The 24,111-nt window shown below is 41.0% G+C and overlaps 1 protein-coding gene across 1 annotated transcript; it reads left to right on the top strand.

Moving 5' to 3' along the window:
* The first annotated feature begins 18,848 nt into the window (after nucleotides 1-18,848).
* On the top strand, nucleotides 18,849-20,843 carry LOC147885984 (Acyl-CoA N-acyltransferases (NAT) superfamily protein). Its single transcript, XM_087396543.1, has 2 exons — nucleotides 18,849-20,128; nucleotides 20,214-20,843. The coding sequence occupies exons 1-2, from the start codon at nucleotides 19,011-19,013 to the stop codon at nucleotides 20,467-20,469; spliced, it is 1,374 nt and encodes a 457-aa protein (XP_087252669.1). The 5' UTR covers nucleotides 18,849-19,010; the 3' UTR covers nucleotides 20,470-20,843.
* Nucleotides 20,844-24,111: the final 3,268 nt, after the last annotated feature.

The following is a 24,111-nucleotide window of genomic DNA, read 5'->3' as shown; positions in this document are numbered from 1 at the left end:
AGAGGGGGGGGAGATAGGATAGAGAGAGAGAGAGAGAGAGGGGGGGGGGAGATAGGGAGCCTAGCAGCCTAACGTTGTCTTATTATATTGCTATGGGCTCCATCGAGTTGAGAAACATAGAATTGCTATTTCTCTTTTTGGTTGTCATTCCTTTTGCGTCAATCGTTATTATGTTCTAAGATAGTGCATGGATTATTGCCAACATAGAACTCTTATTTTCCTTTGACAAACTGAGATGTTGCTTGCTTTGACCGAGAATTCTAGCAAACTTACAATGGAGATATATATATATATATATATAGATAGATAGATAGAGAGAGAGAGAGAGAGAGAGAGAGAGAGAGATAGTGCATGTGCGTGTGCATCATGAGGGACACAATCAAAGGAAGAGAGAGAGAGAGAGAGAGAGAGAGAGAGAGCATTTGTGTGTGTGCAAGAAGGGGGGTGGGTGTTGTGCGAATGCTTTGCCTCTCTTCTAACTGAATAGTTCAGTAAAACTGAGCATAGAGCCAAGCCAAGTGGTGCCTATGCTGGAGGATTTTGAAACTTGAAATTCTATTGCTAGAAATTACAAACATTTTAAAATCTCACTTTGAGACCCAGCGGAGCGGGTCTTTAACCCGTCGTAGACGGGCCATGCTACTCGTTATTTAAAATAACCTATGCTAATACCGTAAGCAAGCTACCATTACTGCTGCTTTACGTTTCCAAGTTTAACCAACAATTTCCAGTCAACACAAGAAGCGCTGTCATGTTTACCAAGTCGGAGCACATTTTTCCAAGAAGACTTCCATTGGTAATCTTAACTGCGCTGTCATGTTTACCAAGTCGGAGCACATTTTTCCAAGAGACGTTATTGCACCACATGCTGATGAGGTTTCCCCGCTTCACAACATGTTGTGAAAGCGTCATCTCGGTTACACAATATAATCTGTTGACCACTGCAGTGGAAGCAAGCTGGCGTATTAGACGGATTGGGACGTTGCTCGCTCTTTTTGGTGAAAACAGAGAGAAAATTGGTGACTGTGAAACGCTACTGTCGTACTCAAGGATGGAGGAGTCTTTCTAGCATCCTCGTGCTTGCCTCCCTCAAGAGGTGGGAGAAGTCTCTCTCCCGTTTCTCTGTCTCAGTGGGAAGACGACTCCAAGCTCCGAAAGAACATGCCCGACCATTTTCCCATTGCACCCAACTGACATGCGTACGTTGTCCTAACATGAGGCCCTCCTAGTCCCGAACCTATGGATGCCAAAGAAGGGGCGTCTGGTCAAACTCCTCTCCTCACCGAGTGTTGATCCAAATAGTCCTCTGGCAGCCGCTGCTACCACACCCTATGTAGGCTCCTCATTAAGAGTGAACCCTTCCCAGAGAGGGGGACTTCTGTGAAGATCCACTGATGGGAGCAGTACTAGCTTGCCCAAAAGGGCTATGCTCTACATTTTTGGGTCAATGATGCTAGGTCAGAGCTGGGGCAGGATCATCGTTTGCCAGGCGACACCAACACGAGAATATGAACCAAGCTCTGGCAAAGAGGACCTAGCTGGCCACAAGGACCTGGCCCTTCTAGGGAGAGTTTGGCTGAGTTCCAATACTTTGTTGTGCCCCACACACTCTAGCACTAGATCTAGAGAAGCCAAGAATGGCCCCCCAATCCAAGGATCTCCTAAACCTCCTCAGTCGCCGTATGGAAGCCCTAACAAGCTGGAGAGTAATGCCCGGAGAAGAGCAAGGCCATGGAAAACACTTTGAAAGAGATCATGGGATATGTTCCAATGATCGAATTAAAAATGATCTCAAGTGAAACTGTTTTCAAGGAACAAAGGGACACAAGCAACCAGAGACGAGATAATTAAAGGGTGAATGCTTTTGTTCGGCCTTACCAGCCTCAATGGGGGAATTGCAAGATTAGAGCATGCAATCACACGATATTGTTGAGAGAGCATGGACCCAAGGTATGAAATTCATTCATAATTCGGGAAACAATCATATGCAGATAACAGCACAACTTCAACGGGCTACGTTATTGAAAAGCATTCGTAGACATGAAGCAAATCTTTCATACCAATGAAGTCTTTCAGTTGTATTAACAATTTTTCTTCTCACCCAAGAATTACAGCTATCTAACAGATTTTGTCTTCCTCTCTGTCTCTCCCTCCTTGCTCATCTCTGTCCCTGCTGCTCTTAACCCAACAGAAGATTGCTGGATTCTTTCCTGGGCTGTGATTTGCACAATCTTGGCAGAAAGCTTTACATTGAGAAGAATGTCTAATATATCCACGCAGTCCAACCACTCTTAAACATGACGCTGTACAGGGAGATATTCAGCAACAAGTGGAACGCTTTCCTCCCTGAACCTGTGCAGTAGTAGCTCCCAGCGAGCTGCAAACGTTTTGTTTCCGCGCCGGGATGTACGTCCAGCATGACAGCCTGCGCGTTAGTGTGTGTAATCATCCGATTAGAGAGATGTGGAACATTGCGGGAGGATATTAATCCCAATCATCGGGATGGGGAGAAGAGGAATATTGGTGGCGGGGGAGTGAAACCCTCGTGGAAGGCGGAGTGAAGAAAGGCTTAAGCGGCGGGGGGGGCAGCAGAGCGAGGGAGGGGGGGGCATTCTTCGGCGATTGGGGCGAGGGGGGGGGAAGGGCGGGAGCGTTTGGCGAGGGAGATGAGGAGGGGAGGGGCAGGCTCCAACATCGAGGGCTTGGGCAGACGCCAAGAAGACGAAGAAGACGAGGACTCCATAGCCATGAAAAACTCAACAAGCTCAGCTCTCAAGTGGTGCTGCTGCTGCTTCTTCTTCTTCTTCTTCTTCTTTACAAGTTTACAACTGCGCCTCCTTAGAGTCCTTTATTAACACCCCTCATTTCACCACGTGGCATTTGGTGCTGCCATCCCCACATCCCACGTGCCCTCCTTTCTCCCTCGGATTTGGTCACCCATTCCATCACGCTCACGTACATTCCTTCCTCCCCAAGCTTCCACTTTGCTTCCTCCCCAAGCTTCCACATCGGAACATTGCTTTCTGCAAACAGGAAGGACGTTGCTTTCTACAGAAAGATACTCGTGCTCCTAACAAGGTGGTACAATGAGGATTGAACATGTATTTGGCAACAGCACGTCCCATGCACTTGAACATGTATTTGGCAACAGCACGTCCCATGCACTTCTGAGTACATGAATGCAAGCAAGGAATAAGAGACTCCTTGACAAATGAAAGTTGCACACCAATGCTATACCTTTCATTGCAATGCTACTAAGAAGATCTCTCTGGTTCCAGCTAAATGAGCCGTCGCTCAAGGAGTCAGGATCCAATAGTCAACCATGCTCTCCTAGAAATGCAATGTCTCTTGCTGTTAATTGTTGTACGCAGCACAGGTCTAGGGCGGCTAGCCCAAGCTTAAACCAATTTTTGTAACCCTCTTTTTGCTTATATAATATACTCGGCTTTTTCTTTTATGTTTTTTTATTTTTTTAAAAACAAGTGAGCCTTCGCTCAAGGAGAACGTTTTCGACACAAACTCCCTTGTTAAATAATGGTCTTTCAAGGAGGTAGCTTTAAAATTTTCTTGCTTTACACCCATTTAAAAGTTTTAAAATTTAAACCCCATCATTTTCGACGCACTTTGAAGCTAGCTAGCTACATACCAATGATTCATGATACTCTTTATACTTTATCTGTGTTATATTGGGCCTATTAATCAATTAGCATTTCCTATGGTTATTCTAAGAAACCCACCCAGTCTTGATGGTTCTAACTTAGTGTAGTCAAGCAGTCCTCTATCTAAACACAATTCCTCCCAACCCTCAAGTTCCATCTCAAACATACCTCTCCCTACATGATATCTATCCTTACCTACTCTGGCATATTCCAGTCCCACCTAGCAACCAATAAAACCTTGACAAAAGAGAATTCAATATCCCCTAGCACTCACCCCTCCCAGCATAGAATTCTAAGAATACATTGTGGCAACCCAAAAATCAAAGCCATGCAATGACACTACCACAACTAAGAGGGCACCCTCAGCATCCTTGAACAACTCACAAGAAAGGATACCACTTTTTACCAAGATTTCTATAGCACCTTCCCCCTAGTAGGACAATTAAGAAATACTTGAAATCCTATCTTATGGAAGGTAAACCTTAAAGCATTGTCCTCCCCGCATTACACTTCCTGAAGAAGAATCACTTTTGAGGCACATTTTTTGACAGTTGCATCCAACTTGCTTCCCTCTACTACAACACCCTCTTAGACTCCATGAGTAAACAAAAATACATTTAAACACTCCCCGCTTCCCCTTCCAAGACCTTCCTTTATTAGCACTGGCTCTCCTAGAGACAATGCTTTAGGATTGAGTTGAGTAGGAGTTTTGTGATTACTCTTAGTTTTTTTGGAATTTTATTAGGAATTTCTATACCTACTTTTAGATGATTGTTGGCTTTTCCACTTTTAGCTTGTGTGTGGCTGTTGCCTTTTCAACTTTTAGCTTGTGTGTGCTTTTTACCCCCCTCCAACATGGCTATAAATCAATTCAGGGGCTCACTCTCCCTCCATGTTTGAGCTCTCCCTATAACGATTGTCTTGGTTTCCTCTAGCTACAAGTCTTCAAGTAGCTTCAAGCTTTCCGGTCACTCATCCAGGTCTCGCATGTTCATTTGTGAGCAAGGCGTTAAAGCCGATTCACCTGTTAACTATTGAAGTTGTTGCCTGGAAAAAATTTTGCTATCTAGAAAGCCGTTTGCCAAAAAAACAGGTTCGTCGTCTGTGAAAAAAAATCCGTTTTCCTATTGAAATGGGCTTTATGCCTGCCAAATGGGCTTTATGCTTGCCTAACGAGCTTTATGCCTACCTAATGGGCTTTATGCCTACCGGTGAAGAGATTGTTGTCTAGTGGATCCATTTATAAAAATAAAGCAACACAAACCCTAGAAAGTTGACATCAAAACTTTGCAAGTATCATTTGTAAAGCCTTCAAGGAGAAATAACACCAATTTACCTTTCAGTTTTAAATTATAGTTTTTTGGTAATAAAAAAGGCAGTGGCTTTGCAGTCAGTGTGAGAGCATGCAAATAACTATAGAACCTTGGCAAAGCCTAATGGATGTTGTGAGTCCTCAAAGCGTTTTTTTTTTAATTGTTTCTTACTAAACAATCGACAATGTCTAAAGACTCGTAAAACCCACAAGTTGGAGCCAAGTGCTTTCGTGCATACATTCACCCTTGTTGAGAAAGTGCTTTATAGGCATTCGGCAAGAAATGGAATCTATTATCCTTGCTGACACCCACTTTACACGTTTGGCTATGAATATGTTGTTAAGGAGGCTATTAAACAACTTTGAACTCATGGGCTTTTTGACTCTTTGAATAAATATTTAATTGAATAGACATTGACTTGAAAGGTTAACAACGTTTGCGCTCTCGCATTTATGTATCCATGAAATATTTTAAACTAAGCAAGTCACCTAAGAAGGGACATGTGAAAGAAAAGTGATAAGTACTCCTTGATTATATGATTTACTTTAATTGAAGGAAAAGTAATACTTTATGGTTAAATATATGATTGGAAAGGCCTTGAACACCCATTCAATCATGATGTGTGTAGTACATGGGAATGTTGTTGCATGCACTCTCCCCTATTTACTCTTGCCTCTCATTTCTATTAGTTCTCCCTCCCCCTCCCTATTCACCTATTTACCTTCTTCCACATTGAATTAACCTTGTTCACCGTCGAATTAAAGCTTCATCGAATTCATTCTCCCTCTCTTCGCCTTCATCTCTCCCTTAGCCTGCACTCTCTCTCTCCCTCTCCCTCTCCCTCTCCCTCTCCCTCGCCTTCATCTCTCCCTTGGCCTGCACTCTCTCCCTCCCTCCCTCCCTCCCTCCCTCTCCCTCTCCCTCTCCCTCTCCCTCCCTTCCCTCGTCCTCCTTTCTCCTCTCTCCCCCTTCACAGCCCCCTTTCTCCTCTACCTCCTCCCTTCAGACTACCCTCGTATATATAGCCAGCTACAAAACATTCTAGAGAAAGAGGCTGCTTCAAGAAGCCTCTTGCAACCCCCCCCCCCCCTTTTTCAATCACGCATGAATTAATTGCGCTTGTCAATTCGCCTTTAGGGGGAGGATTTTTGTGCAAGGCTTATTGATAGACTCTATGTCTCAGAAGAAGGGTGGTGGTTAGCATCTCCTTTTGGTGGCAAGTATTTAACGTGTACGAGCCTCCTGGATCATTTGCAGTCATTTGGTCCTTTTCCATTTTATGTTTGTGTGGATGGAGGGACATTCCCTTCATCACATTTTTAATCACTTGCTTGTTTAACATTTTTATCAACCTCACCAATCTCTTTAGCAAACTTGCCACCACCTCAAACCACCCTTGTTTTCTGCCAGCATCTTGGACAAAGGCCTTACTTTTCTTTCTAACCACCTACTAAGGCTCCTCAAGCACAGTAAGAGTCTTCTCTTCCCCACCATCAACACTTGAGAACAATTTGGATAATGCCAATAGAACTTCTTGCATATGATGCATGCCATCTTTGATGGGATGTTCCTTCTCCATGCTTTTCCCTACATCATCCTAGATGCCAGAATCTTTTGGAAATCTTACAAAATGCACATTATCCACCTTTTTAGAATAGCTGCAAGTGAAGTGTCAAGTCTTATGACAAACAAATAGGAATTTGGAAATGGTCTGAATCTCACCTCCTTTGTTTAAGCCAAATCCTTTGAAAATTTGACATCGATATAGTTAGGCACCTCTTGAGCATAGTTCCATAGAATCCATGCTTTTTACAATGCCAAACACTAACCTAGAAGAAGAAGAAACCAACAACAAATTTCCCAAAGAATTCACAAGAAACCCCACAATACCCCCCATCCATTGAGGCAATCCAGGCCAGGCAATCATGATACGAAAACTCATCGATATGGAAATTTGGTGACCACGAAAATGACCAACACTAGCCGTGGCAAACACGAACAACTTTCCCACAAGATCATCATGGAAAGCTTTCGATGCACACCTATAGTGAAAAAACCCTTTAGCTAATAGCTAGGAAATCACACTAAAAACTAGAAGCTGATCCAACTCTTCCAAGGTAGGACCTGATCCATAAGGACATGTACATCCAAACCTCCCTCCCCCCCCCCCCTCTCTTAGCTAGTCTCTCCAATTTTCGCTTTAAGACATCGATCTCGATCTTGGATACAACTGCATGCTTCTTCCCATTCTCAAACAACCCCTTCCTTTCAGCATCATGATGAACACGTCTCATTATATCCGACTGTAGTAGCAGACTCCAAGCTTCGAACTCCCCTAGAGGGGAAAGCCCTCCTTGCAGTTTCTAGGATAGCATTTTTGTGTATGAAAAAGGCTCAAATCCTAAAAGAGAATTCACATCTCCATTATCTTGAACACCAGCTCTCCCACTCCCTTCACGCTCCCCTCTTGAGTACTCTCTACACTCATCAAGTTTGCCTTGAAGGAAACATCCAACTCATATCCCTCTTACGGCGGACCTTGGTTCTCACCTGAGAGCTTATGCATCCCTAGAGGATGAAGGGACTTCCCGAGTGAATAGATAGATCTTGCACATGCTCTATGGCTCTCAACCAACATATGAACCAAGGGGCTCCTATAAAGCTGGGTGTGAGTGTGTTGATGCTACTACCTATTGCATCCAATCCTTGATCTCCTTGTGATGTATTGTTGGTTGATTTGCTCGCATTCCCACAAGATTCATTTTTTCTCACTTGGAATTTGATCCTCCCTATGGAGGACTCTTTTGGTGACTTTGAATTGAAATCATCTTCTACTCCATTTCTGGTAATATTTTTGCTTCACCTTTTGAGTTGGAACTCTAGCTTCTTTAGCCTTTTGGAACTCCTTCCCTTTCATTGTCTTTAGTCTCATATCCATATTGGAAATGTGTGTTTTCACTTCAATTTCTAAGTCTCTTTGACTTCTTCCATTTTCCTTGCAACATTGTACCTTGATATCTTTCACCTAGTTTTTAAACTATTCTACTATTGCTATTGGTATCTTTGTTCCCTTTTTAATCTTTTATTTTTTAAGAATGACATTATATTCTTACTTCATGGCAGTAACCCATTCCTTGGGTTCTACTACCTCTCTTAAAAAGTCCTTTGACTTATGCCACACAATATCTACAAACTCCTTTTTATCTTTTTGGCCTCATGCCCTTATTGACAGTGTCCTTTGCCTCATTTGCCAATTTCTTTGCTCACTTTGGCACTGGCTGGGATGATGTGACTTCTTAGTCATGCTAGGCATGGTAAACATTCTATAGGCTGAGATTTTGCACATTGCCTAGGGGATACTATCCTCATTCCATTGGCCAGGTCTCACAATAGATATCATAGCATGCCATCCAATTTTATGGATGTATGCAATTTTGCATTTGAGACATTGTCAATCATTTGCTTATAGTGAGCAAACTAAGTCAACAAGGGAAATCATATAAGGATCACCCATCAATCCTTCTAAGAACCAAAAGCTAATCAAGAAAACTAAGTGGAACTTTCCAAAAAAAAGGCCTCTTGCATTTGATTACTCATGACCATGCTAGCAAGTAGCTTGTTTTACTTTCTCATCAAACACCACATCACATGAAACAAAGATTCTGTGAGTTGCAAGATTGTATAGCTTATAAGCTTTATGTTCCTCTACACAGCCAACCATATTGAACTTCTCACTCTTGAAATCAAATTTTCTTCCCTTTTCCTTTAACATATGAGCATAAGAAGTTGATTAAATGATCCTGAGATCCTAGACACTGGCCTAGTGTCTACTCCATGCTTCCTCTATGTGTTTATCGTGTAAAGTATAGTGGGAGACTAGCTTAACGAGTAAAATATTGTGCAAATTGCTCTTGCTCAATACTTGTTAGGAATGTGCTATGTCTGCTTCATGCTCCTTTCACACTAAAAATTGGTGTGGTTCTTCCTTTTCGCTACTTTGTTTTGTTGTGTCTTAGGCAAGGAAAATTCTCTATATATTCCACACTATTAGTCAATCTTAAGAAATGCTTTGGAACCCAACTAAGAATTTTCCATAGTTTTGAATTCTCAAATTATTTCAAGAATTTCAAAGCTTTGCTTCATGGATTATACACCTCTTTTCTTTTGTAGTCTCATCAATAAATGTGACAAAGTACTTGTTGCCACCAGGTGATGGTGTATTAGTCATATATGCTATTACCTCACTGTGCACCAATTTCAATGGTCTCTTGGATCTAGTGGTTGGATTCTTGGAAAAATACTCTTTATCATTTTTCAAAAATGCATTCTTCACACCATCTTTGATATATTTTAGTCCAATTGACCATGTTCCTACATTCAAGCAAGTATATATCTAGTGCCTAAAGTAAAGATGTCCATAGCTTTGGTGTCCTAGTTGATAGTTAGTATGTGCAATCATGCATGCTCTTTATTGAGTGAGTATGAGTGAGTATACACTACAACTTTTTACCTCATTTTCGACACTATCTTTGACAAAAAGATATGAATCTTACACCCTCTTAATTTGGTATTTTAATCTTATACATGCTCTCAGTTTCTAGAATCTTGTGTAAAATGAACATGCAATCTCTCAAAAAAGAAAAAGAGAAAGGCAAGGTGTAAACTTAGACTTGCACTACTATGTTTTCCAAAGGTCACTAAGGATAAAATTCCCCTCACTACATGCCCCAAACGCCCATGAAATGCCATATTCAAGAAAATGGTGTATCATTTAAGGCTATTGACTTCAATTACATTGCAACAAATCAGATTGTATTTGACAAGCCATTGTTTTTATCTAGTAGCATGTAACTTGACAAGATGTTGGCAAAGGTGCACAGAGACAAAGTACCCATGCTAGTAGTGTGTTACTTGAAGAGATTTTGGCAAAGGAACATAGAGAAAAAGTTGGCATGCTAGAGAAAAGGCTGACAATGGCTCATTTTGACTGAAGCAAAGAAAAATCATAAGATTTTTTAAAGCTTATTTGTAAGATAAGAAGGGAGAAAATTTCCTTAAGGTAGCAACAAGCTAGCAAAGGGCTCACTTAAGAAGTTGTGTGAATGCCCATTGGAGCTCAATAGGCTCAATGGCAGTGCATAGTGCTTCTGTAGAGGTTGTGGAGAAGCTCAAGCGTGGAGGCTATGCTCAAAAGGAAAGTGTCTAAGAAAACTTGAAGAGAGGCTATAGGCTGTCGAAATTCCAAGGAGCAGCTTGGGTCCTAAACAATGATCTTGCCATCATGGTGGATTGGGAGTTAAGGCATTTATTTGGCTTGAATTGCAAATCAGTAATGTGCACAGACCGTTTAAGTACATTCGTGCTAAAAGACTTTTAGCTACTATTACTACAGATCTCGGTGAAGCAAAGATGGAAAAATGGGATGCAATGTGGGTTACTACAATCAGATAAGAAGAAAGGCATGAGAGATGGGAGAAGAGATCAACATTGAGATATGGAATTGCTAAGGAGTGAGATAAGCAGTTAAAGGAGGGAGAAACTGTAGCTTTAATAGGCATGGTGCTTGACAATATCATAGAAAGGCTCTAGCAACAAGCTACTCACATGAGAAATATGACTTTTGGAACATATATCATGGAGCAAGAGGTCTTTTAGGAAGAGCAGATTAGAGGTCTGGAACCTATGAGGACTTGTATCGGGTCCATGTAATAGGTTGCTCAAGGTTTAATCAATGAAAGTGGTATTCTGGCAAGCAATGCAAGGGAAGTGCTAGCACACATAGACAAGAAACATGAAGAGGGGGTGCAATGCAAATAGTGAACCCAATTCTCATGAGAGTCATTGCATCAATTAGAGAAGAGCCCATGTGGACCATCACACCATATTTCAATGGTGATAGCTTGTCCCAAATTTTCTTCCACCTTCCATACAATGAGGGTCCTTCAAGTATTACATTGAAACACACTTGAAGGGATGAGCAGAGAGGAGGGCAGATGCAGAAGGAAGAATTGAGGATGCAATCAATGGGTTAGGAGATGTGCGTCAAAGAATGAATTTTTTTAACGCGAATGTGTCACATCTTATCCATGCTTTCCGTAAGGACTAGCACGATTGCATTAGGCCCAATGGTTCCACATAGACTTGCACCCTAGCAACATCTTGCTTGATTTTAGTGCAAATGGTGCATGTCATATTGCAATCAGCATGAAACAAGATATCGTAGAGGAGCCTAAAAAAGCTTTCAAAAAAATGAAGTTATTGCAAGATGAGAATTCAAAATATTGGCATCAACAGATTTTTAATCATGATCAAGAACATGCTTGAAAGCATTAGCTTACACTGGAATTGCAAGTTTTTGCGAGAAGAGGGAGATACAATCTGAATGGGACACTTGTGCCCTTGGCTGGGCCTTGTTTGGGGATATCAAGAACATGGCAAAATCCTTCTTAGATGCCCATAAATATTGGACTTTGGGTCTTCGTAGGGCTGATCAATCATTTGTGGAATGACTTCTGATACACATTGGTGAGACAGGGTGATGGTAAATAACCCATCTGAGAGGCTCACCTGAATGTGCCATGCAAGAACTTTGAGAGTTTGGTTATGATGGGGATTTGGCTATGCAGCCTATTGTCATCCTCATCCTCCTCTTCCTCATCACTAGTATGACCTTCTTGCTTGACCTCCTCCTCACTACAAAAATGGAAGTTTCATCAATTTGGAGTAATCTTTTCACAATTGGTCGAATCAAGAATAACATTGTATGTCCATTTTGGAGCTTGCTCCTCATATCTTGCATCTCCTTAGATAGCTAACATTTTATGATTACAATCTTTGTGTATATATATACAAGCCTCTCGACTTGATCTTTTAGGAGTCTATTATTCAAAGTGTTATGCATGTACTTGTAGTGACTCCATTTCCTTTCTGCAGCTAAGTTGGAGCATGGTTGTGCCGAAATTCTCATAGCAAGTGGACATAGGAGTGCCATTCATCATCCATCATTTCCATGGTATAATTCTTGTACATTAGGTGATGCAAATAAAACCTACTTACATTAATACTTAGCAAGCTCATTGCAACAATTGGTAAATGTAGCATCCTATGGATGTTTAAACCACCTTATGAAAATCACTTGTGATACCAAGAACCTCTTCATGTCCACCACTCTAGATCAAGGAGGTACGCAACACTTTGCATTGGACTATGAACTTAATCCATGACTTTAAAAAGAAAGTTTGTAACTCCCTCTGTCTAATTGATTGTTTAAAAAGAAAGTTTGTAACTCCCTCTGTTTAATTGCTTGTCAAAAAAAAGTTTGCAACTCCCTCTGTTTAATTATATTGAAGGGTCTTGCTACATTTTTCTAGCAATGAGTTCTTGCTATATGCTCCAAAAGTGCATCCAAGATTTTCCAATGGTTGGGCCTTTGAGTCCAGAGCTCTCAAAGCAATAGGCAATGTTATCCTCATGGCATCCTCCAAAGACTTCCATAATCATGGTGATGATATGTTATCTTTCATATTATCACATTCATCTCAAACTACGTTATTCCCTGGCTCAAACATGCATCTTTGAAAAAGGTTACAATAGAAAGTTTCAATCAAAGATGTTTTATTTTCAACAATGTTTAAAATGCATGCAAAATATTGTTCCTACTTATAGACAATTGCAGCATTGTAGACAAATCCTATGATTTACATAATATAGTCTCAAGCGATTGACACCATTGAACAAATTTCACAATTTCATGAGCCTCGTGCATAATCTCCTTGAACCACTGTACATGCTTATATCAATCTTTCAGCACCAAGTTCGGGGTGTGAGTGTAGTAATCTGATGCGAGGTTGGTGCATACAATTTGGGGAAACTCTCTTTGTAGTAGTTTACCAGCCTTTTTACACCTCTTAGCATTGTCCCCATGACAATTTGGATCATTTTCTTGGCCTTGTCACCTTAGATTTCCGCCAAAATACTTGCTATGTAAACCCTAAACTTCTATTTTTTTGAAACAACATACTTATGAAATGCCTCTCCTCTTAGTGAGACAATCATCACATTCAACAATGGGAATCCTTTTATATTTGTCAATTCATCTGAAACAATTGTGCACCTTGAGTTATGCAAGAGTAAAAATACTTTGGTATATGCTTTGTCTAGTATAGTTTTCCTAAGCCATTATAAGTAGGAGGTTTGAAACTTGCACCATACTCCACGATGCAATTTCATGCATCTTGCTTGTCAATGTTATCAACCATAATGGATAAATAGAACATAAAATCGATTGACCAAGAACATATTGAGACATCTCCAGGTCCTGGTTCCAAATACTCTCTACAATTGATGGTTGCCTCATGATCTAATGTCCACCCCCACCACTAGCTCCAATTCACCGTGTAGATGTCGATGTTTTTTGATTACCCAATTGAGGCAAGGTTACACCAACATCCTTGAGACAAGCCTAAGTAGCCTCACTACTTGAGGGAGCTTGTATGGTTGAAGTTTAAGCTTCTCCATTTCACCTTCCTATTCACATCTCCCTCTTTAATCCCCAACATACACGAGCACATTCCCTTTCTTGTGAAGGATATGCTATGCTTGAAATACTAACATAATTCCACTGGTCACATCTCCCGATTTAATCTCCCAAAATATATGGGAACATTCACTTTCTTGTGCAGGATATGCTACGTTTGCTCCCTCTAACAAGTAGTCTTAGCAGCAAAGACTAACCAAATCCACCGCCCACTTTAAGATGGGGCCATTAGACTTTAATTGCTTGTGTGTCAATCTCATGTGAATGTTCTTTCTAGAATATTCCTACATCATCACGCTCTCCCTTGCCATGCTCTAATCCAAAGTAGGGCTAGCTTATCTCTATTCTAGTCCAACATATCTTGCAACAAAATAGAAGTCCTAGTAGCCGTAAACTCATGAGGCTGCAAACCCAGTGTCTTTTTAGAGCAATGCCTTATTTTTTTAGCCAACTATAATGTTGAATAAAATAATTCCGAACAAACAATGTCTCATGCACCCTGGCATGTGATATGAAGAAGTGGATTGCTGGACTACTTCCTATGCCTGGCGATAGTACATTGTCCGTACAAAAGTTGTTACATGACTCATAAGTGCTAGTGATGGATTAGATCTCATTTTTCTCTCTAATTGCATAATTCTCTACAAAATCCACAACTAAATCAACCATATCATTGAGAATTTAAGTATACAATCCTTGAATTGTTGTGCTTGTCATTGGGCCATGTGATTATGTGTGATGAAGACCTTGAGCATGGCCTTCAAGAGTTGAAGGAAATCCTAGCATTGCATATCTTTATTCAAAAGATATTTTCTCCTTGTTTTTGTTTCCATCCTTATCCATTGCATCCACATATTGAAATAAATTACAAAAAGAAGCAAGTTTCCAACTTCTTCAAACCACAATTGCTGCACTTTTCCATTAAACACATTCTATTGTGATGTGTGACACCTTTGAAAGTGTGTGGTGAAGCTGAGCAACCAATGCTAGTGACATCACCTATGACACAAATGCCGCATTTGCAATTACAACCCGCTTCATGGAGCCCAAATGTATGACTCATATGAGATTCCATGTAGTTCAACATGTCCTTTAGAAATGACTTTCATGCATGGTATTCATAGCAACATGTGTATATGTCCTTCAATAGCCATACAAAAAGTGGCTCGAGTATCTCAAAAAATCTTGGACCAATGTTGTAGTCTAGATGCCTTTCTTTGAACCTACAAAAGAAATCAACTTGCAAAATTTCAAACTGTGCCTATTATCTAACCATGCTAGTTTCAAACCATGCTTATTATCTGACCATGATAGTTATCATACCGTGCTTGTTATCTGACCATGCTAGTTGGTTATTAGACCACGCTAGTTAGCATAGGGTTAGCATTACCTAATTATTTGACCATGCTATTTAACATAATCTAGCTTTAACCATGCTTGTTAGCTGAATTCACATGCTAGTTATCAGACCATGCAAACTAGCATTATTCAGATATTGACCGTGTTGGTTCTAAAATGTCGTGCTAGACAACACAACATGTTAATATGCTAGTTATCAAAGAAAGCTATCATTACGAGAATCTCCAACTAGCATTTACTGCTGCAGCTCTGTTATCGATCACATCATGTCCTCTTAGTCTTATGCCTGCATTGCCACATTGGCACCATTTTTCTTACTAGTGACTAGCCAAATTCTAAATAGCTCCATCCCTCTCTTGTTGTCACTTTCTGTCTCGAATCTCCCCCCCCTTCTCTCTCTCTCTCTCTCTTTCTCTCTCTCTCTCTCTCTCTCTCACTCTCTCTCTCTCTCTTCCCCTCTCCCTCCCTCCCTCCCTCCCTCTCTCTCTCTCAGTCTCTGTCTGTCTGTCTCTCTCTCTCTCTCTCAGCATCTTGTCAGTCTTTGAGACTCCCTCCTTCCCTATCTCCCTCATCCTCTCCCTATTCTCCCATTCTCTCTATCTCTGTAGAGGTGTGGAGAACTATGCATATCCTATCAAGCAAGTGTCATTGTAGGGAATGTAGCTAATAGAGGTAAAGTTCTATAACCGCTATTTGTATGAAGACAGTGTTGACATCTTGACTATTCCATGACATAGTGTATGTATGTTTGTGTCAACAATAAAATATTGCATGTAGGATCCATTATGGATGATGGATCCTAACTCACATGACCCATCTCCTCTTATTGTCATACGATAGTATGAGAGAGAAACGAAGACGAAACAAGGGGAGGAGAAGAAACATATGATGGGTGATGGTGGACTACATGCTCTTGACGAAGAAGAAAAGCACAAAATCTCCTCTAAGGTTCCAAAAGTTTTCAAGCAAAAGACGAAAGGCATTGAGAGAGACATGAGACAAGAAATCTAAATCTAGTTATACTGAAGACATGTCGTGTGAAGGATAAACTAGTAAGAGGAGTTAATCCTACTAATTATGATAGAGTTCACAATATAAGTAAAACATAAATTAATAGTGATATTGACAGAGAGAGTGGGAATTAGCAAAAGGTAAAAGAATGTATATATTGATGATAAAAGCATATGTGGAAGAAAAAAACATAGTGACATAAGCAATTGTATATTAGCAAAGAGAGTGGAAATCAACAAAAGCTAAAAGAATGTACATAGTGACAAAATCATATATGCATAATGGAACATATGCTAACTCATGATGCTATTAGCTAGTCAACCTCACATGCAAGTAACTTCAAAGATTGATCACATCAGGCTTATCAAGTAGGTGCATGGAGTGCCTTATGTAACTTTTCCTAACCCATTCTCTTTTGAAGAACATTCTTATTGTTCATAGATACATATGTCTCATTTTCTGAAATGTGTATACCATTTCTTTCATTTCATCTGTGATTGGACTACGTCATGCTTTCCTTCAACATGTAGCTAATGAGATTAGTTTATTAACATCAGGTTCCACCCATGCTTTTGCTCTATACAAGCAACGACGACGAGTGACTTCAAGGACCCTTGAGATGTTTGCAATGGGAATGTTTTACTGTGAATCTAGCAGCATGAACATTGATGTATTCTTGAAAAACAACGCATATTTACAACCTAGTTGCTTGACAATAGCTAATGTGTTGGGAACATTGGAAATGATTGTAATTTGAATAGTAGCCTCCTCTAGGGTAGACTATTGGTGGATTTCTTGGTGGAGCTTAGGAGCAAAAACTATAGTGCAAAGAAGCAAAAAAGTTGGGAAGTACCAACAAGCAACAACCAATTAAACACCACAGAATCGACAGATGGAAAGCCATAAAAGAACTAGCGATTGAAGCTTGGAAGAAAGATGTGACAATGACAGATGGTAGTAAGAATGTGACATAACAAAGAACAACATGACACATGAACTGTGCATATAGAGAGCCTAGAAGGAAGGCAACAACGTGACAAGGATAGCTCGAGATAAAAACACGTGCCAACAAAACGAAGGTTGGACAAAATCAAAGGGAAGGAAATCGTCCTTTTTAGGGCGAAAAATCACACAAAATAAAGTGTGATATCAAAGTCCTCCAATAGCACAACCCTACAAGGAACATAGAGCCAAGACCAATACCATGCAATGATGAAGAACAAAAGATGAAGGACAACAAGCCGCACACTTCAAAAAAATGGACCAAGTGCAAGCAAGAGAACATCGATGACAAATTGAAACCACGTATTGCAAAGGGAGTAGGTGAGAGGAGAAAAGTTGATGTCAACTTAGACCCTAGCTCACAAAGGAGTTGCAATAGAGACATCAACCAAAAAATGACCTCCTTCTGGTCACCGCAGCAAGTAGCAACCCAAATAGGAACGGATTGAAGAGTGCAGAGATGTCAACAACCATTTGCAGCAATTGCGAGTCGCACAGTTAAGACTAGCAACGTGATAGACACCATGGAGAAGTTGTTGTAAGGGATCTCAAAGGAAATCTCTAGAAGCAGAGTAGTTGTTGCAGCTTCAAGTAGCCTTGAAGCAAAGCCGTAAAGACATATGATTCTCTAGCTAGTTTTGGATGCCTATGCATGGGGATTATTGGTCTTTGCCTCTTTCATGGTGATACCATTCCCTTGTTTTATAATTCCTTCAATATTCTTGCCAAATATGCATCCTTATGTTGTTTATTATTTAGAAAGTGTGCAATCATGAGAGTGCTTGAGGTGCAAGGAGGGAGAGGATGGAACCTCGCCTACAAATGACAAGTGGCAAATATGAAAGGGCTTAATCTCATATATAAAATGGGTAATCCCATGTCAAGGCAAGCCTTGGGATGGAGAGGACCTCCAACACCCTGAATCCACTTTTTAAGGGGAGAGATCCTTGGAGTGGCTAGGTGGTTGAAGATTGGGGCACCCTTAATGCCCAGCTCCACATTGAATGCCAACACTACACCCTAGAGCCTGGCACAATCCTTAGGTAGCGTAGTAGTTTGCTTTTTTGGGGATCAATATTATCATGATAACTCTTCCAAAGTGCCAGCACCTCCATTGTGGCACCATCTTGTAAGATGTATTTTGAAAACTAGTTCCAAAGAGCTTGCTTCCTTGTTGGTTTGCATACGGGAAAATTCATCCTTTTATGTAGGAATGATGTGGAAATGGGAATCAAGCCATATTTAGGTGCACAAAGCCTATGACATGATATCTCAACCATTCTCAAGGAGAAGGCTCCCTTTGCGCAATGGATCGTCAAAATTTGGAAAATATATAAGTCGAGATGGGAGGCACATTGGGGAGGAAAGATATGTTTTTTTCTATAGAGTAAGAGGTGCACCAAGTCATTCATTGGCTGGAGATGCCAAGCTTCATGTGGTAGAGCAAACTATGTACAATGAACTTGAAAGTTTTAAATGTAGCTAAGAGATTTATTCTTGCAATTGCAAAAATCTGTAAAAGATTTTCGTGTTTTAGTTATATTTTGGTCTTTAAGCTCGAAAAGCTATAAGTAAAATGTGTGCGGTGGAAAGTTCTATCTACAAACATAAAACTTTTCTATGGAACACTGATCCCTATCTATTATCTGTCCTTGTAGGCTCGGCCATGTGTCACCTTTGGGCACCACATGGGCACCACACTCCCTTGTGGCTTTCATGACGTGGAACGAAAGTGCTCACGATTTTGAGTCCAATATTCAACAGCCGACCTTTAATTTGCCTCTAATGTCGTGCTCGTAATGATGTGGCTCAGAACGCAAAGGTCCGAGGGTGACAAGGGTGAAATGTGGAGAGTGTGACCAAACATTTTTCCTTGTTGGAAACTCGTGAATGTGTGTGGATCAATGGAACCCATTTGAGAGCCATAGATATTAGCCCCTTGTGAGGATGAACTCTTAGGAGTGGGATCATATTCCCTTTCAAATTTGTCACTAGACTTTCCATTGTTTATTGCTTTGTGTGATCTTCCCGCTTCCTTTGCTTTTCGCACAAGCTGTCTCAGATTACACCTTCAAAGCATGCCACTCTTCCTTTCATCCTAAATCTGCTTCGCCCTCGCCCTTCACAGAAATGGGTTCTACTACTAACATCATCTCCTCTTGGTCGACATCTTTGCTCGACTTTAATCCGGGGAGATCCAATGCAGTCTGCAGAATTTTAGCTTTTTCGAGGACGTATCAGCAGATGCCCTTTCCTGGTATTCGCTCTTTCGAAATGGTCTCGTTTTCGTATGAAGATTTCGGCATCTCAGGTACAGAATTTGGGATGGTCCCCCTCGGAGATAGGGCCTTCAGTTGTTCGTCTGGGGGATGCCAAACAGGAAACTACAATGCGCAGCAGAACTTGAGGGCAGGCTGCAAATTCAGTGGATCTTTCACTGAGGGTGCGTCTGAAGTTTCACAGACCGGATCGAGCGCTGTTGCATCCTCAGACTACCCTGGTAGCAATATTCCTTCTCTTGAATCGACGATGGAAGAGCAGAGTTCTTCTGGCAGCATTAGAGGCAAGGATTATGAAGACGAAATCTCCTCCACAATCGAAAGGCCAGAAGAGGAATCCATGTTGTCATCTACGAAGCCCTCCGAAGTGCAGGTCGGAGTAGCTGATGAAAGCATGAGCAATAATATTGTGCCAGCACTGGACGGAGGTGTGTCACGCGGGCAAAGCCTACCTACTGGTGAAACAGAGTTGTCAAAAGGAGAAGTCAGAAGATTCTCCATGCAGGAACCTGGTTTTCTAAAAAATCTGCAGGAGGCGAAGAAATTGAGCCCATGGGAGTCTGAGCGGTTGAAGTTGCTGATGAAATTCAAGGTTACAAGTGAGACCTCGAGGGGAGCTCTGGTTGTAAGAGCATTGAGAATAGAACAGCTCAAGGATTTAGAGCAATTGCTGACAGACTCGTATTCAGAATTGATGTGGGGACCCCTCACATACAGGCCTGTACTTGCTTGGATTCTGAGGCAGTATTTGACAGGGCGGCAAACCTGCCTTCCTCATGCTGTGACATTGGTAGCTCTTTATGCCCCTTCAGAAGACACTGAGGTGGAGGAATCACGCAAATGGCTATTGGTTGGTGCTGTGGAGGTTTCCTTCAATGGAACTGGACAACCTAATGATCTGCAAACGCCCGTTCCCCCCAAAGATGCTCCCTTCCTCAGCAACATGGCTGTTCGAAAGGAGTACCGCAGGTTTGCATCTTACAAAATCATTGCGTTCTGTGCATGGGAGGGTAGTGCTTTCTCTCACTATTTGTTTTTTGCTTTTGCACATTAGGAGGGGCATTGGTTGGCGACTACTCAATGCAGCTGAAGAGCTCGCAAGTCAGATGGGATGCAAAGAAATGTATCTGCAGTGCCGGATGGTTGATGATGCACCCCTCAACATGTATGAGAAGTCTGGGTATGAAATTATTGAGACTGACAGCATTCTTTCTCTCCTCCTGTTCCAACGCCGGCGACATTTAATGTGCAAGAGACTCTCTGTACCTTTGAGTGATGAAAACTTAGAGCAATTAGAGCCAGCTTCCTAATCTTTAAGAGATGTATTGTAGAGTGATCCTGAATTCCTAAAACCCTTTGTGGCTTACTTGTTGAGAAATGCCATAGCTGGCATATGTTGGTACATGGCCCTGCTTCAAGCCCTCATACATCAACCTTTCCTTACAAGGCCTGTAAAAAATGCATTGCATGCACAACAAAGGGAATCGGTAATCTTCTTGTGTATGCTTTGTCAATAGAGCCAGAGCATTTATGTGCTGTGGTGATTATTGAAATTACAGAAGAGAAAATGATGTCATAATTTGTTAATAGAATAGTTGTCAAGACTGCTCCATGGATTTAATGTGCAGCCCAAATGCTCAATCTTATCATGGCTCTTAAGTTTTTTGTCAATTCATTGTGCAACCCAGATGCTCAATAACCACATCAGGTGGGCATAGATTGGTATTCCCTGTGGGAGATAAAAATGTATTCCCTGCGGGAGATAAAAATGTAAAGAATGAAAGGACAAGATGCATTTCCAGAATATTCTCAATACCAGTAGGCCGTTTGGCTGTATCTTTGATTTCATGAATGATATTGCAGGCCGTACGTTTGCCCTGTCATTGCGTGTGAATTCCTAATGTGAATCGGACTTGTCATATTCCCTCTGTTACTTCTGTTAGTGAGGTCTTACAAGTACTAAACACACGAGGCAAGATCTTGATGGTCTTTGTATTGTGTTATTAACTGGATGCAAAAAGGTTTCGTGATAGTCAAAGTGTCATCTTGAATGCGTTATATCTCTTGATCACAGAAAAGGCCCAATGTAGGAAGGCAAAACTCGTACTTATGTTTGTGCAATTTTCTATAAGTGGAAATTGTGTCCCTTTAGTAGCAAGCAATCATAATGAAGGATGCAGGCAGCCTGTATAGGCAATACCATTAAACAGAGATTAGACAAAAAGTTGAAGCTGTGACAAGCGAGAATGCTTTTGAATCGTGCTTTGCAGAAGTTTGTGACAATAGGTGCTTGTATAGTGGACTACATCTACTTTTAGGTTCTGATGAAATTGCTGTGTATCATGATGTTCATGCTTTATGAACTTGTGGGTAGTTAACGTTACCCTTTATCATTTCACTTTAAATGCTTACTTTGGGTTCTCGACCTTCTCTAGAATTGTATTGTTACATGCGTCAGGCCTAGGACTATTGTGCCCAATCTACTGGCTTAATGGTGGACACTAAGCTGCCACACATGCCATGGGTGGTGAGCCTGAGGTAGCTTCAACTTGACTGCAAATGCTGAAGACTGAGAGTTGCTCTTGCTGACGCTGATCTGTTGCTAGAAAGTGCTGCTTGGCTGATGCTTGAATGAGAGGGAGGTGAGCCAGTATGGTGAGCCCAAGCTCCCTCTTCCGGCTTGTCTGTGTGCCCAGCTCGAGTGTTGCTGATGCTACGTGGTCGGCTGTAACAAGCATACCTTCCCCACGCTTGCATCTAACTGCAGGGCAAGCAAACAACCTTAACTAGTGCCTTAACTAGTTGTAAAAGAGCTATAAACTCTTGAACATTTCTTTATTTCCAATGATACTTGGTTTTGACTACAATGGCAATCTCCGAATTTCATTTGAAATCAATAAAACTAAAAGTCCTGAACATAGAATGATTTTTTTACAACAGTCTTGTTCAAACAAGAGGGAAAGATAACCAAAACTGATGTAGAACTTTGTGAATCAAAGATTCATAATGTGAGTTCCACCATAACAATTGAAGGTGCTGTGTGTGGATGATAGATCCTCTTGCTTTATGAGAGAGAGAGAGAGAGAGAGAGAGAGAGAATCCATTCCTTGTGTGAGAGAGATGTGAGGGCTCAGGGCTGGATGAAGCAACATTGACAATTTTGCAATAAAATGCGATATGGATAGTTTGAAATTCCTAACAGCTCGAAATCGCGTTTTCCTGCAAATACCTGAAGTGACATGCTGGTGCATTCCTACAGTGATTTCTCTATCTTTACAACTAAATACAATATGAATTGAGTCTGTGCAAGGAGAGTACAACCATGGACAACTACGAAAGTCACAAAACCAAAATGATAGGGGTGGATGAAGCAACAGTTCAACATAGCACTAATTTGAAAATCTTAATATTTCTATGATTTTTGGAAAGTGTTAAAATGCATAGCACTTATTTTAAAATCTCGATATTTATATGAGTTTGGGGAAATGTTAAGACACAATCCTCGTTAAGCTTTAGGATTTCCCAAGTTGCAAAAAGTCTTTTGCATGTAGCATTGACATGAAGTAGAGATGTAGTTCCAGAGACTACTTCTTCCTTTGTTCATGGGAAAAGAAAGGCGAACTAAAGGTGCAGTTTTTTGAGACCTGCAAACAGTGCAATGAAGATACCTAGAGATACAGGCAAAATGTTGTCGTAAGATGAAATGGAAATTTGTAGAGGACATTCAGGTCTATTTATTTCTCCTTTATTTTTTCTCAATCCAAGGTCTATATCAAAAGATGTCCTATGCAAGAAATGGCAAAAAACTGAGGCTGTGTGTGGGCAGGCACAAAGAAGAATGTTAGCATGCTGTAAAAATATTTTGGATATCATATACAGCCCAAGATACATGCTTTGTAAACATAAATGCATTTGCAATAGTTTAATGATCTCATTCAAGATGCCAATTGTGTGATCTCAAATTGAAGTTTAGAATGGGTACATTAGTTTAGACACCAAGTTTGACAATTTCATTTGAGCAATGCATAAGTAACGAATTGAGTAAATTATATATATGCCAGACATTCCTTGAACTTCACACCAAAAGGCTACACCTAATCATGCATTGGCCCAGAGGCTATTCTACAATTGGCTAAAATGAATATGCAAGATGCCCAAGCCAAGGAGAAGAATTGCGCGGATGAGCATAGGAGATGCTTCAAGGAGATAATCTCTCTCTGTTCCTCATGTCTCCCTTCCGCTTTCTTGCATCCCTCTTTTCTACATGATTGTTGTAGCCTTTTGCAGCTACGGTTGCACCCAAATAGGGCCTAACAACCCTGATGATGAATCAAAAAAGAATCCTGTCCCACCCCCAATATAAGGCATAATAACACCATTACAAGATCTTCCTTGGTAGGCGTAATGTCCCTTGATGGGGCTCCTAGGTAGGGATATCCTTATTTCAACTGCCCTATAGGCTCAAATAATTCCACTCATGCACTAGCGTCCAGCATCTTGTCACCTATGCTGACTACTTAAGCACTAAAAATTGTGTCACCGTTGGCTACCTCACAAAAGTTGACACTACCAAGTGAAAGCCATAGTGTGACATGTGTGACACGTGTCAATTGTAAGGCTTAGTCTAAACAGACTTTGTAAGCAGTTGCTTACGGTTGTTCTCAATAGATGATAAAACGGAATGATGGTGCCTCAAGGAGGACACATTTGCACTCGCTCAATCGCTTCTCTTGCTTGTCTGTTGTTCTGTCGCTAAGCATTCTAGTTTCTATTAATTCCTCTGTTACGAATTTGGTGGAGACGCCGGGTACAAAGGATCAGATGGAAAGGATGGAGCATGACGCCAATCAACAGGGACGTCCGCAATGTTTTTTCTGCAATAGATATGGGCATGTGAAACGTTATTGTCGACAATTTTTGGCTACACAAGGTCCGGTGGCAGTGCAGAATTC

Source organism: Dipteris shenzhenensis, chromosome 25, assembly GCF_047967505.1.
Source record: "Dipteris shenzhenensis isolate YYH24624 ecotype China chromosome 25, Dip_SZ_1.0, whole genome shotgun sequence".
Lineage (NCBI taxonomy): Eukaryota > Viridiplantae > Streptophyta > Polypodiopsida > Gleicheniales > Dipteridaceae > Dipteris > Dipteris shenzhenensis.
The sequence above is the reverse complement of the archived record's forward strand: the minus strand, read 5'-3'. Positions and strand labels throughout refer to the sequence as shown.